This window comes from Somniosus microcephalus, chromosome 9, assembly GCF_052327205.1.
Source record: "Somniosus microcephalus isolate GS21.2 chromosome 9, FLI_Smic_1.0, whole genome shotgun sequence".
In the NCBI taxonomy this organism is placed as follows: Eukaryota; Metazoa; Chordata; class Chondrichthyes; order Squaliformes; family Somniosidae; genus Somniosus; species Somniosus microcephalus.
In genome coordinates this window covers 18,408,283-18,423,127 of record NC_140995.1, presented here as the reverse complement: position 1 = coordinate 18,423,127, position 14,845 = coordinate 18,408,283, and the positions used below count along the sequence as shown (strand labels likewise).

At 44.4% G+C, this 14,845-nt stretch overlaps 1 protein-coding gene across 1 annotated transcript in view; it reads left to right on the top strand.

Moving 5' to 3' along the window:
- Nucleotides 1–14,845, top strand: part of sntg2 (syntrophin, gamma 2) — a gene marked incomplete at its 5' end in the record, with an annotated part of 377,700 nt that overhangs the window by 80,161 nt on the left and 282,694 nt on the right. Inside the window, 2 exons of the mRNA XM_085996911.1 lie at nt 10,318–10,361; nt 10,477–10,518. Coding sequence (XP_085853037.1) covers nt 10,318–10,361; nt 10,477–10,518 — 86 coding nt within the window. The remainder of the gene's footprint in view (nt 1–10,317; nt 10,362–10,476; nt 10,519–14,845) is intronic.

The following is a 14,845-nucleotide window of genomic DNA, read 5'->3' as shown; positions in this document are numbered from 1 at the left end:
AAGATGGATCATTCACTCGGCACTCGGCACTTCTGGCTGAAGATGTTTGTAAATGCTTCAGCCTTGTCTTTTGCACTCGTATACTGGGCTCTGTTATCACTGAGGATGGGGATGTTCATGAAGCCTCCTCCTCCCGTTAGTTGTTTAATTGTCCACCACCATTCACGACTGGATGTGGCAGGACTGCAGAGCTTTGATCTGATTCGTTGGTTGTGGGATCGCTTAGCTCTGTCTATAGCATGCTGTTTCCGTTATTTAGCATGCACGTAGTCACATATAGGCCAGATCAGGTAAGGACGGCAGATTTCCTTCCCTGAAGGACATTAGTGAACCAGATGCGTTTTTATGACAATCCAGTAGTTTCATGGTTACCAGTACTGATACTAGCTTTTTATTCCAGTTTTATTTAATTAACTGAATTTAAATTCCCCAGCTGCTGGATTACTAGTCCTGTAGTGTAATCACTATACTACCGTTCCCTGAGGTGAAGCTAGGAATGTGAGGTGTGCCTTGTGTTTGCTAGAGGTTGTTGGTAGGTGAGTGATGGGGCACGGGTGGTCGTGCATTGAGCAGTGTGTGAGGCTAGTCGTGCAGCTGGTAGGAGACGGCTTTTGAAGATGCATTCACTGGCCTTGAGCACTGATCTGAAGTCATGAAGCTTATTTGGGCACTGGAGCCAGGTCGTGGGGGTGACACTCCTGGCATTGACAGCCTCGGCGATCTGATCCTACATCCTTCTTTTTGGAGGACCTCCTGGCCCTTGTGGGTAGAGTTGCAGAGAAACCTGGCAGGCTAGCATTAAACTTAAAATGTAGATAAAATCTCCATTTAAATATTTAAATAAGCAAACCGCCTGATAACCCACCCTGCTAAAACTGGCAGTGGGCGGGTTCAAGGTGTGTTGGGTTCGGGTTTAGATTTAAACATTTTTTACATCCACCTGACCTAAACACACTTGTTTTGGGGGGCTTAAAATCCTCCCCCCCCCCTACCCCCACAAGTGTCTAAACCTGCCTTATATGAGGCTTGACTTTGTTTTAAATAGATTCCTTTATGAGAAGGAACTTGCAGCTTTTGACTTTGCTTCTTACAACAGTTAGTCTTTCAAATCTACCAACACCTTGAGTAAACATTAAATATTTAAAACGTGACTGATTCCCTTAAAGTGGAAATGTATTCTTGTCACATCTCCCTTCTCTTACGGTGATGAAAAAGGACACAAGCCAACTGGACTGGGGGGAGACTACCATTGGACCATTGGCCTGAAAGTAACAAAAAAAAGCAGTCTGTTGCAGGACCATCTCATGATTCAGCAGCCCTGAAATGAAGACCACCTTTTTCCCAATAGGTTTGTAGTTATCAAGAGCAGTTGTCCACATCTCAGACCCCAGGCTCTCAAGGGGCACTTGGAAGAATTGTTGGAATAGGACTGAGGAAAAATCCAAAGGTCACCAGGGTAGTGCGCAGTGGTGAGTTTAATTGACTGGTCAATTGTAAACTTTCAGAACCCTTATATGATTATTGCTGTCAGGAATACCGTTCAGATGTTCATGATTTTTCTTCATGATTTTTCTGTTGAAAGTACAAAGGCCCACATTTTCCTGAAAATTTACACCATGGTAATGGCGCGATACTTGTCTGGCCGGTGACACATGCCGGCCGGTAGACCCGATGGAGGAACAAGTCCATTTGAGGGCTGGACCTCATTAGCATCGGGATGGCGGGCTGCAGTCGGAGGGCAAGTGTCCCAGGGCAGCCCTCCAGTTCAGGACTGCTACAATATCGGGCGGCCCAGCCGGAAGAAGGTACATCCGTGAGAGGGTGTGGGGGGTGGGTGCCCACCGTCTCGGGGGGGGGGAGTGGGTAAGCAGTGGCTCAGTGACAACGGCCCAGCCTGGTTTTTGTGGAGCCTGAAGGAGCATCCCTGCTTATACAAAAATAAAGAGGAACTTATCTTTGGGCTGCTCTTCGGCCCGGCCACCAGCTGACACTGTTCGGAGCGTGCACAGCGCTCGTTCTGCTCACTTCTGTCCAGAAATGCCAAACGGAGTCCTGTTTATGTCACAGGAACCCAATTAGCATTTTAAGTAGGTCTACCGCCTTCCCAGGGGTTTGCTCTGTCTGCCCAGCGCTAGGCCCGGGGGAACACGACTGTGACTGCTGCGACTGCAGCAACAGGCTGTTAGGTCATTGTGCACCATTCTCAGGGTGCTACCATCCCGTTTCCAACGGGCAGGAGGTCTGAAAATTCACCCCATTTTGTTTAAGTTAAATAAGATAACCCACTGATATGGGAAATATGGTTTTTTCACTATTTTATAATATTACATGAAAACAAGTTGATTGAAATAAATGAAACCAATCAGAACTGTTGTTCTGTATGTTGGCCTGATGTGAAATAAAGCAATTTAATGGTTTGTATCAGGACTCATCTCACCAAGTGTGCACTTAGTGTGCTGGGCCGTTGTCACTCAGCCTCTGCTTATCCACTCCCCCCGAGACATCGGGCACCCACCCCCCACACCCTCTCACGGATGTACCTTCTTCCGGCCGGGCCGCCCGATATTGTAGCAGTCCTGAACTGGAGGGCTGCCCTGGGGTACTTGCCCTCTGACTGCAGCCCGCCATCCCGATGCTAATGAGGTCCAGCCCTCAAAATGGACTTGTGCCTGGGACGGCAGGAATGACGTATGAGGAGAGATTGGGTCGATTGGGCGTATACTCACTGGAGTTTAGAAGAATGAGCGGGGATCTCATTGAAACTTATAAAATTCTAACAGGACTGGACAGACTAGATGCAGGAAGGATGTTCCCGATGGTAAGGGGGTCCAGAACCAGGGGTCACAGTCTAAGGATAAGGGGTAGGCCATTTAGGACAGAAATGAGGAGGAATTTCTTCACCCAGAGAGTGGTGAACCTGTGGAATTCTCTACCACAGAAGGCAGTAGAGGCCAATACATTAAATATATTCAAGAAAGAGTTGGGTATATTTCTTAAGGCTAAAGGGATCAAGGGGTATGGGGAGAAAGCAGGGACTGGGTACTGAATTTGGATGATCAGCCATGATCGCATTGAATGGCGGAGCAGGCTCGAGGGACCGAATGGCCTACTCCTGCTCCTATCTTCTATGTTTCTTTGTTAGTCTGCCTTCAGAGATATTGAAGCAATATATGTGTGAAAGGCACGTATATCTAGTCCAGATCACAAGAGGATGCTATTGTTATATCCCTGGATTACACGATCCTAAAAGTAGATTTAGTGCAATGTGAGTCAACGCCCATAAAAGTAAGGAACTCAGACGACTTATAGACTAACTGATGCCTCTGAATGCTAGAAAAGATTGACGATAGACTTCAATTCATGCCTATGTCCCTCAAGGATTCCTTCCCCTCAATGGAGCAGGGATTGCATTCTGTTCTGGTACCAGTTATTATTGAGAGTTCAGCTTGTAACACATACTATAAGTTGAACTCTCACGCTGCCTTGCTGGGCTGAATTGCTTCAACATAAGCCTGGACCGCATGCTCAGTGAATTGGATTCTTGGACCGTGTGTCAACTATAGTTTACTCTTTTCCTGGAACGTGCGGCCGTTCTGCAAGCATCGTTCGGATGATTCAGTAACTTCCACATTGTTGCCAGCTAATCTCGTTCCTTTTACTTCCTCTTCCGCTTCAGGAACTATTGAGAATGAAATTCTACGGGGTGTATTCAGTCTGCGAGGGACAACATTATCCTTAATTGCAACCTTTACAAGCTCACATTTCAGCAGCCCCATCTCCCGAACATCTGTTTAAGTTGCATTTTGAAACAATTGGCCCAGAAATTCAGGTCGGGGGCTTCCCGCGGGTGCATGCCCCCGACCTGCACTTAGCTAGCGCTCCGGCCGTCGTGCTGTGGGCCCGCGTGGGATTCCGATCCTGGGCCTCCTCCAACTGCCGGCGCGCAGTGCTTGTGTATCCCAGGGGCGCAGTTAGTTCGATGCGTCCCCTGGGATCACGTGGACCATGGAGAGCCAATGGCAGCAGGGAATGCTTCATTCATAAGTTTGACAGGAAGAGCTGTCAAAACTATAAATACTATAAGCCCCAAAACATCACTAAAACTTCAAATAATTTTTTTTTTAAATCACATTTTAAAAATAACTATAAATTATATGAAATAACTATTTTAAACAATAATTTAAATTTTTGAAAAATTTAATTACATTTTCTAACAGGGCTAAAAATAAGCTTACCTTTAAAGTATTTAAAAATAATAAACCTGTGGAAAAAATGTTTTAATTTTAATTAATTCACCACTTACCTTGTCAAAAGCAGGCCTTGCGCCTGCTTTTTAAAAGTGTAACTCCTGGAGACTTACCTTCCCGGAGAAACCTGCAAAAAACCCGTAAGTTCCATGCGCACGCGCTGCCTCTCCTACGTACGCGTTCGACCGCTAAACCCCTTCCTTTAAGGGAACGGAAGTTCCGGTTTCCCGCGCATGCACAATGCATGCACGAAACCGGCACTTTCGTTGGGCCTATGTGTGAGTACCCCGTGCGTACTCACCCGTGGAGACCCGAATTTCTGGGCCAAGTATATTCATCTTATTTTTGCATTACTGTTTGTTATTCTTCTGACCTTTCAACTCAAATATGAATTTTTTATGAACTTGCAAAGTGTCTTGCTCTACACCACACATTAGAGCACGAACATGTACATTACCATCGTCTTTGTGTTGTGAAGATGTTGTGGTCTTGAACTCTGAAAATCTTTCTTTCTGTGCTGACTTTCTGAACTTAATTCTTATTTGTGGGTTGAACTTAAGCATAATGAGAAATTATCTTTTCTATGGATAACTGCAGTTTTAGTTTACTTCTGATACCATAGGATGTGACAATCATAGAACCTTACAGCACAAAAAGAGGCCATTCGGCCCATCATGCCTGTCTTTGAAAGAGCTATTCAACTAGTCCCACTCCCCCTCTCTTTCCCCATAGTCCCACAAATTTTTCCTTTATGAGTTTTTATCAAAATCCCTTTTGAAAGTCACTATTTAATCTGCTGCCACCAACCTTTCAGGCAGTGCATTCCAGCTCACTGGCCCTCTGTTCTTTTGCCAATTATCTGTGTCCTCTGGGGCTGGATCTTGCCAGCCCTGGGGAGGCGGGTTTGGAGGCGGGACTGCTGGGAAAATGGCAGAATCTGGGGGCGGGTACCCATTCCGCCCCCAACCCGCCTCCGTGCCATCTTTCCAGGAGGCGGGTAGCCGTCCTGTGCCGAGTCCCGTCTCCTGGAGGTAGGAAGGGGATTACAGCCACTTAACTGTCTGTTAACAGGTAGTTAACAGGCAGTTAAGAGGATTATCCCCATTTTTCCACCAGAGGTGCGGACTTCCTGACTTCGGGAAACCCCGCTAGGGTCAGCGAGGCGAGCAGTGGGTCTGCGGGGGTCAGAGGGGTCCAAAAGTGCACTGTGGAGGTTAGTGATGAGTGCAAGTGTGGCGAGGTAAGTATGTGAGGTGAGTTAAAAGTGATAGAAAATGTTTACTTACCTTTGTTTCTTCCTGCAGGCTTCAACAGTTGAGGATGCGGAGAGTCTCGCACCTCACCGGCAGAGATGACAGAATGGCTGCTGCATTCTCCGATGCAACAGCCATCTAATTTCTGCTCACAAAAGAGGTTTGCTGAGTCTTGAATACAAGGACTCATCAAACAACAGAGAATGTCAGTGTTTGACAGCTCCACAGAGCTGTCAAACGATGACAATTCATCTGTCAAAAATATTTGACAGATGAAACGTCATACGTTGACGTTCTCTGTAACCGGCTTCCCCTTGATTGGCCTGCTAAGCCCACTGGGTGGGCTTAACAAGGTCAATCAAGGGAAAATAGCGTGGGTTGGCCACAAGTCGATGGAGGCGGGACTGGAACCCAACAAGCAGCAGTCCCACCTCCAACGTGCCCCCATTGACAAAATCACCTCCTTGGTTACCAACCCACCCACTAGTGGAAAAGAAATGTCCCCATCTATCTATCAAAGCCCCTCATAATTTTGAACTTTTACAATCCTCCAATCCAATTCTCCAATAAACCATTTATTACTGAGAGTTCTGCTTGTAACATATAATATACACTAGTACGTGGATTGCATTGGCTCTAAACAGATCGATGTACAAGAAGCAACTAACAACATTTGTCTTCACATTTCACAACAGTAGCCTAGATTTTCCATCTAGTTTTATTGAAATAGTGTGCAAATAATAGGGTAACTATAGTGGGGGATTTCAACTTCCCCAATATTAACTGGGATAGTCAGAGTGTGAAAGGCTTAGAGGGTGCAGAATTCTTAAAGTGCATCCAGGAGAGCTTTTTGAGCCAGCATGTAGAAAGTCCTACAAGAGAGGGGGCGGTACTGGACCTAATTCTAGGGAATGTGGCCGGGCAAGTGGTAGAAGTGTTAGTAGGTGAGCACTTTGGTGACAGTGACCATAATTCGGTGAGATTGAAGGTAGTCATGGAAAAGGACAAGGATGGACCGGAAATAACGGTTCTAAATTGGGGGAAGGCCAATTTTAATATGATAAGGCAGGATCTGACCAATGTGGACTGGGATCAGCTACTTGAAGGAAAATCCACATTGGAGCAATGGGAGTCTTTCAGAAAGGAAATTGAGAGAGTACAATGGCAACATGTTCCCGTAAAGGTCAAGGGTGGGACCAACAAGTCCAGGGAACCTTGGATGTCAAGGGATATACGAGAATGGATTAGGAAAAAAAGGGGGGCTTTTGGCAGATACAAAGGACTAAAGACAGATGAAGCCCTAGAGGAGTATAAAAAGTGCAGGGGGATACTTAAAAAAGAAATTAGGAGAGTGAGGAGGGGCCATGAAATAACACTGGCGAGCAAAATAAAGGAAAATCCTAAGGTGTTTTATAAGTATATTAAGGGCAAGAGGATAACTAGGGAAAGAGTAGGGCCCATTAGGGACCAAAGTGGCAAGCTGTGTGTAGAGCCAGAGGATGTAGGTGGGGTTTTAAATGAATTTTTTGCATCTGTGTTCACTATGGAGAAGGACGATGTGGACATAGAAATCGGGCAGGGGGACTGTGATATACTTGAACATATTAGCATCGAGAGGGAGGAGGTACTAGCGGTTTTAGCAGGCTTAAAAGTGGATAAATCCCCAGGCCCGGACGAGATGTATCCCAGGCTACCATGTGAGGCAAAGGAGGAGATTGCAGGGGCTCTGACACAAATTTTCAGAACCTCTCTGGCCACAGGGGATGTGCCAGAGGACTGGAAAACAGCTAACATAGTACCATTATTCAAGAAGGGTAGTAGGGATAAACCAGGGAATTACAGGCCAGTGAGCCTAACATCAGTGGTAGGGAAATTATTGGAAAAAATTCTGAGGGACAGAATTAGTCTCCACTTGGAGAGGCAAGGATTAATTATGGATAGCCAGCATGGCTTTGTCAAGGGAAGATCATGTCTGACCAATTTGATTGAATTTTTCGAGGTGTGTGGATGAGGGTAGTGCAGTGGATGTGGTTTACATGGATTTCAGTAAGGCTTTTGATAAAGTCCTGCATAGGAGACTGGTCAGGAAGGTAAGAGCCCATGGGATCCAGGGTGCCTTGGCACATTGGATCCAAAACTGGCTTAGTGGCAGAAGGCAGAGGGTGAGGGTGGAAGGTTGTATTTGTGACTGGAAGCCTGTGTCCAGTGGGGTACTGCAGGGATCGGTGCTGGGTCCCTTGCTGTTTGTGGTCTACATTAATGATTTGGATGTGAATGTAAAAGGTATGATCAGTAAGTTCGCAGATGACACGAAAATTGGTGGGGTGGTAAATAGCGAGGAGGGAAGCCTCAGGCTACAGGACGATATAGATGAGTTGGTCAGATGGGCGGAACAGTGGCAAATGGAATTTAACCCTGAAAAGTGTGAGGTGATGCATTTTGGACGGACTAACAAGGCAAGGGAATACACAATGAATGGTAAGACCCTAGGAAAGACAGAGGATCAGAGGGATCTTGTTGTGCATGTACATAGATCCCTGAAGGCAGCAGAACAGGTGGATAAGGTGGTTAAAAAGGCATATGGGATACTTGCCTTCATTAGCCGAAGCATAGAATATAAGAGCAGGGAGGTTATGATGGAACTGTACAAAACGCTGGTAAGGCCACAGCTGGAGTACTGTGTGCAGTTCTGGTCGCCACACTATAGGAAGGATGTGATTGCTTTGGAGAGGGTGCAGAGGAGATTTACCAGGGTGTTACCTGGACTGGAGCGCTTCAGCTATGAAGAAAGACTGGACAGGCTGGGGTTGTTTTCCTTGGAGCAGAGAAGGCTGAGGGGGGACCTGATTGAGGTGTACAAAATTATGAGGGGCACAGATAGGGTAGATAGAAAGGAACTTTTCCCCTTAGTAGAGGGGTCAATAACAAGGGGGCATAGATTCAAGGTAAGGGGCAGGAGGTTTAGAGGGGATTTGAGGAAAAACTTTTTCACCCGGAGGGTGGTTGGAATCTGGAACTCACTGCCTGAAAGGGTGGTAGAGGCAGGAACCCTCACAACATTCAAGAAGCATTTGGATGAGCACTTGAAATGCCATAGCATACAAGGCTACGGACCAAATGCTGGAAAATGGGATTAGATTAGACAGGGCTTGATGGCCGGCGCGGACGCGATGGGCCGAAGGGCCTCTTTCTGTGCTGTATAACTCTAAATAACAGCAATCCAAAAAAAAGTCTAGTCAATCTTCAGAATCTATCAACTGCCTCTGATACTGAGAATGACGTCCAAGTTTATGCCAGGTTCCATGTTTCTTGTTCCGTAAACAAAGAATGTTTCAGTCTTAAACACCTAATGGATTCTTTTAAAGTGGAAATGCATTGTAATCCCACTCAACCAACATCACTAAAAACAGATGAACTAATTATTCGTATGGTTGCTTTTGGTGGGATGTGCCTGGTGCTGAATGGCTGCCATGTTTGTCTTTTCACTACCCTCATTTCACTTCAAAAAGTCTTGCATTGTGTGAAGTGCTTTGAGACGTCTGACGTGACAAGATGCAGTGTTTCCTTTATTTTTTTATGAATTTGATCTGAACTAGGTGTATTGGACAGCACTGGCCTTCGTCCTCCCCTCCTTCACACCGGCTATTTTGAAATACTTGTATGAAGCAAATAAGTTAGTGATTACAAGATTGGTCTCAATTCTCAATAATTGTTTTTAAGTAAATTGCAAAACTTGGGCTGTGTAAAGAAAAAAAAAATACTTTTGTAAATTGTACATTTTACAACATTGGTTTCAATGTTGCAGGTGGCCTTTAACTCCATACATTTCAATATTTGATTTAACTTTGATATGTACAATGTCTGTTTGCCCTTAATAGCTCCAAACCAGCAAAGGCTGTGTGGAGGATACCAATGATGCGTCATACAATTCCCAAATTGGTTCATTATAGGGGAGAATATCTAATTAGTACTAACAACAATTAACAATGCAAATACTGTTACAAGAAAAATAGCAGGGAAACAGAAGTCTTTGAGAATTGGGTCCTATGCCTCTGACCTAAAAGCCTATTGATTTATTTACCACTTCGATTGTTTTTTTGTTTGCAAGGATGAAAATAAACAGCATTGGGACATTTGGATTGATTTATGTTTTTTTTCTGCCTGTTGAAAATCAAATAACTTTGCACTTCTCTTTCAACATTTATTCAATTTGCTAACTCCTGCAGGACAAAAAATAATGTAATGCGTATGATACCTTGTACTGCTTACAAAAGCTAATCAATATCTGTTGCTTCCATTCCTGGTGATATGTGTGGAAATGTGGGGCTGCATTTTTCTTTTACATGAACTGTTTTTTGTTAGACAGCAGTGGCATTTACTGTTCACGAGGAACAAGCAATCTCCTCAGTCTCCAAAGAAGCCTTATGAACAAAATGTCCGCCTTTTGAAGTCAATGGGCTCATCCTTGATTTTGTGCAATAGCTTAAAAAGGGTAATGGTGAGTGAGTAGCCCGCTTTACGTCGCTTGCGATTTTTATTTCCATCGAAGTCGGTACCCAATTGGGAGAGATTTAAAATGGGCTACCAACTCGCTTGCATCCGTTTTACACTAACGCGCATAGTCAAGATCTACCCCAGTTCTTCTGGCTAGAGCTCCTGATACAGGAAACAAATGGCAATCCCTTATCCCCCCCGCCCCCCAAGGCAGGGAATTAACACTGGTCTCTAAACCATCCTTCATTAAAAAGCTCCTTACCTGCATACATGCTTTCCGCCACACTTTCTCACACACCTTTCCTTTCTCCTTTGGTATATAGCTGACCAGACTGGGATGTTATTCGTTGGAGATGCGGTGCTGCAAGTTAGTAAAACATTTATATCGGTTTTATACTTTGTTTTGTTTTAAGCGTTGCTGCATATATTTCACAAGCCTAAAATTAAATATGGCAAATATATATATATATATTTTTTTGCAGGTTAATGGCATTAATGTTGAAAATGCTACACATGAAGAAGTGGTGAGTGTTAACTAGTCTGATACACTTTTTAAAAGGTTATATTCTCGAATTTAATGTAAGAAAGAAGAAATCAGCAATGACACAAGAGTGGAAGACTGTTTGTACTAACATGGCGCCCACTGAATATAGTTCACCGACATAATTTCGAAGCAAGGTGTCTGTTTCGTAGCACCGCTTAAAGAGTTAGTGGAAATGATTTATAATTGAATTGCCCTGGTGGCAAGGGGAGGAGGCATTATGTTGGCTGCGCCCATATTGGTGCTGCCCTGTTGTGTCACATGTATCATTGCACTCACTTTATTGATTGCAACATTGGCACGAAAATGGGGCAAGTCAGGATAAACCTTGGCATCATCACTAATCTTACAGACTGATCTTAAATGGCACGTGCCAGCAATGTAAACAGTAGCAGGATAAACACGGAGGCAGGAGAGAAGTCTAATGGCCAAATTCTAAATCATTTTATGACTGAATAAATCAAATAAGTAGGACAAGGGGTTCATGGTGAGGAAACTAATGCTGTCACTTCATAGTAAAGCATGCACTGCATTACTGGGACATTGTAAGAAAATAGGAACAGGAGGAGGCCATTCAGCCCGTGGAGCCTGTCCCGCCATTCAGATAGTTCATGGCTGATCTGTACCTCAACTCCATTTAGCTGCCTTTGCTCCAACTCCCTTGATACCCTTACGCCCAAAAATCTATCGATCTCAGTCTTGAAAATTTCAATTGACTCACCATCCACAGCCTTCAGGGGGAGAGAATTTCAGATTTCCACTACCCTTTGTATGAAAAAGTGCTTTTGGTTTCCCTCCTAGAGCTGAATGGCCTAGCCCTAATTATAAGATCATGTCCCCTTGTTCTGAATTCCCTAATCAGAGGAAATAGTTTCTCTATACAGGAAACTTTTTTTTATCCGGCACAGACGGGACCGACATGGTGCCGGTTCATCAAAAATTCCGGATAACCGAGAGCTATAGTAAAAGATACGGAGAGCTGACCGCTCCATATAAAGCAACAAACCCTGTTGCTTAGCAACATGTGCAAAACAATGGCCACAAGTTCCAAGCGTCTCTGTAGCTTAGCAACAGCTGCAGCCACACCCTTGCACAGCAACAGATGGAGGAAGGCAAGTAGAATATGAAGTAAAACTTACCTGAACTTACTCCTGAATTTTGCCGGTTAACCAAGATTTCCGGTTATTTAGGTGCCGGTAAATCGAAAGTTTCCTGTATCTACCTTATCAAATCCTTTTAACATTTTAAACACCTTGATCAGATAATCCCCTCAAGCTGCTAGATCACCTTTCAATCTACCCCCCTCAAACTTGCATTTATATAGAACCTTTCGCATCTTCAGAATATTTCAAAGCACTTCAGAGCTAATGAATTAATTTTGAAGCGCCGTCGCTGTTACAATATAGGCAAACAAGGCAGCCATTTGGTAGACAGCAACCGCAAGGTCCTACAAATAAATGTGAGGCAGGAAACCGGTGAGAGTGCCATGGCATCAATTTAACATTTCGGCCTGAAATTTCCTGTGGGGGTGTAATCAGTAAGTAATGCCACAATTTACGCCTGTTTTCATTCCCATTTTGCCAACATTTAGAGGAACATTTAGGGAATAGTGATCATAGTACCATAAGGTTTAGATTAGCTTTGGAAAAGGACAGGGAGCAATCTAGAGTAAAAATACTTCATTGGAGGCAAGCCAATTTCAGTGGATTGAGAACGGATTTGGCCCGGGTAAATTGGAATCAAAGATTAGTAGGCAAAACTGTAATAGAACAATGGGCTGCCTTTAAAGAGGAGATGATTCGGGTATAGTCAAGGCACATTCCCACGAGGGGGAATGGAAGGGCAACCAAAGTCAGAGCTCCCTGGATGATGAAAGAGATAGAGTAAGTTGAAGCAGAAATAAAGCATGTATAAAAGATGTCAGGTTGAGAATACAAGTGAGAATCAGGCTGAATATAGAAAGTTCAGAGGGGAAGTGAAAAAGAAAATAAGAGGGGCAAAGAGAGGGTATGAGAATAGATTAGCAGCTACCATAAAAGAGAATTCAAAAGTCTTCTATAGGCATATAAATAGTAAACGGGTAGTAAGATGAGGGGTGGGGCCAATTAGGGACCACAAAGGAGACCTACGCATGGAGGCAGAGGGCATGGCTGAGGTATTAAATGAGTACTTTGCATCTGTCTTCACCAAGGAAGAAGATGCTGCCGAAGTCATAGTGAAAGAGGAGGTAGTGGAGATCCTGGATGGGATAAAAATTGATAGAGGTGGTACTAGAAAAGCTAGCTGTACTTAAAGTAGATAAGTCACCAGAACCAGCTGGGATGCATCCTAGGATGTTGAGGGAAGTAAAGGTGGAAATCACGGAGGTACTGGCCACAATCTTCCAATCCTCCTTAGATACAGGGATGGTGCCAGAGGACTGGAGAATTGCAAATATTACACCCTTGATCAAAAAAGGGTGCAAGGATCAACCCAGCAACTACAGGCCAGTCAGTTTAACCTCAGTAGTGGGGAAGCTTTGAGAAACAATAATCAGGGACAAAATTAACAATCACTTGGACATCCCAGGTGTTCAGGTGAGTGATGGGTGCATGAGTGCAGAGGTAAGTGTATTTGGTGTGTGTAAAGTATTTAAAGAAGTTCTACTAACCTTTACATACCTTTACAGCCTTCTTTCCTCAGGTCTCGGGAGTCCCTCATCTCACCAGCACAGAAAGCAGAATGGCTGCGAGCTGTCAAAAATTGCAGCATTCAGCTTTCTGTTCCGGGGAGATCTCTAAATCATCCTGAGAGGAAGGAATTAACCTGGAGTACAGATTGTCAGTGTTTGACAGCTTCAAACAGCTGTGAAACGCTGATATTTCATCTGTCAAAAAGTCTTGACAGATGAAATATGTCACCTGTTGCCGGGTGGCCCTTAATTGGCCTGCTGAGCTCGCTGGGCGGGCTCAACAAGGTCAATCAAGTCAAAATCACGTGGGTTGGCTAGAACTCGATGGAGACGGGACTACAATCCTGAAAGTTGTAGTCATGCCTCCTACCCGACTCCTCAATGAAAATCCAGCCCATGGAGTACAAAAGCAAGGAAGTTATGATGAACCTTTATAAAACACTTATTCGGCCTCAACTGGAGTACTGTGTCCAATTCTGGGCACCGCACATGATTGGCAAAAGAACCAAAGGTGACATGAGGGGAAACTTTTTTACACAGCAAGTGGTTATGATCTGGAACGCACTGCCTGAACGGGTGGTGGAGGCAGATTCAATCGTGGCTTTCAAGGCCTTAGAGAGGGTGCAGAAAAGATTGACGAGAATGCTTCCAGGGATGAGGGACTTCAATTATGTGGACAGACTGGAGAAGCTGGAGTTATTCTCCTTAGAGCAGAGAAGGTTAAGAGGAGATTTGATTGAGGTGTTCAAAATCATGAGAGGTCTGGACAAAGTAGATAGAAAGAAACTGTTCCCATTGGTGGAACTGTCGAGAACCAGAGGACACTGATTTAAGGTGATTGGCAGAAGAACCAAAGGTGACATCAGGAAAACCTTTTTTACGCAGCGAGTGGTTAGGATCTGGAATGCGCTGCCTGAAAGGGTGGTGGAGGCAGATTCAATCATGGCTTTCAAAAGGGAATTGGATAAGTGCCTGAAGGAAAACAATTTGCAGGGCTCCGGGGAAAGGGTGGGGTAGTGGGACTAGCTGAAGTGCTCTTGAAGAGAGCCAGCATGGGCTCGAGGGGCCGAATGGCCTCCTTCTGTGCCATAACCGTTCTATGATTCTGTGAAGATCAATATATGCTGCAATTTCTTGCCAATCTCATTAGCATATGCCAGAATGTAAAAATTGGCGTCAAACAACCAGAAGTCAACATAACTAATCGTGGCCCAAGGTATGCGTGGAACTCGCACTATAAATTCCCTCCTTGAGTATGAGAATTAAAGTTTGAAGCCATCAGTCATGCACATCAGGCACAGCATGTTTAAGAAAATGAAATGGTGGAAGCTTTTCAATTTTTAAAGTGCCTCATACTGATGTCATCAAAAATCCATTCAAAGAAACAGAAAGTACAGAGCGGGTCTCAGTGAGGATAAACAAAAGAATGATTGCTTAATAAAATAACAATAAAGCACCCAGAAATAATGACTTTGTTTCTTGCTGCATCTAAAATGCTGGGCGTAATTTTACACCCATTTTGAATCAGCGTAATTGCGGGAAATTCACGTGTTCCGCTCTTTATCGTGGAGGGTCCTTAAGCCCCTCATTTACATAGCTAACGGGCCGACCGACTGTTTTAGGCGGGCACCTAGGACGC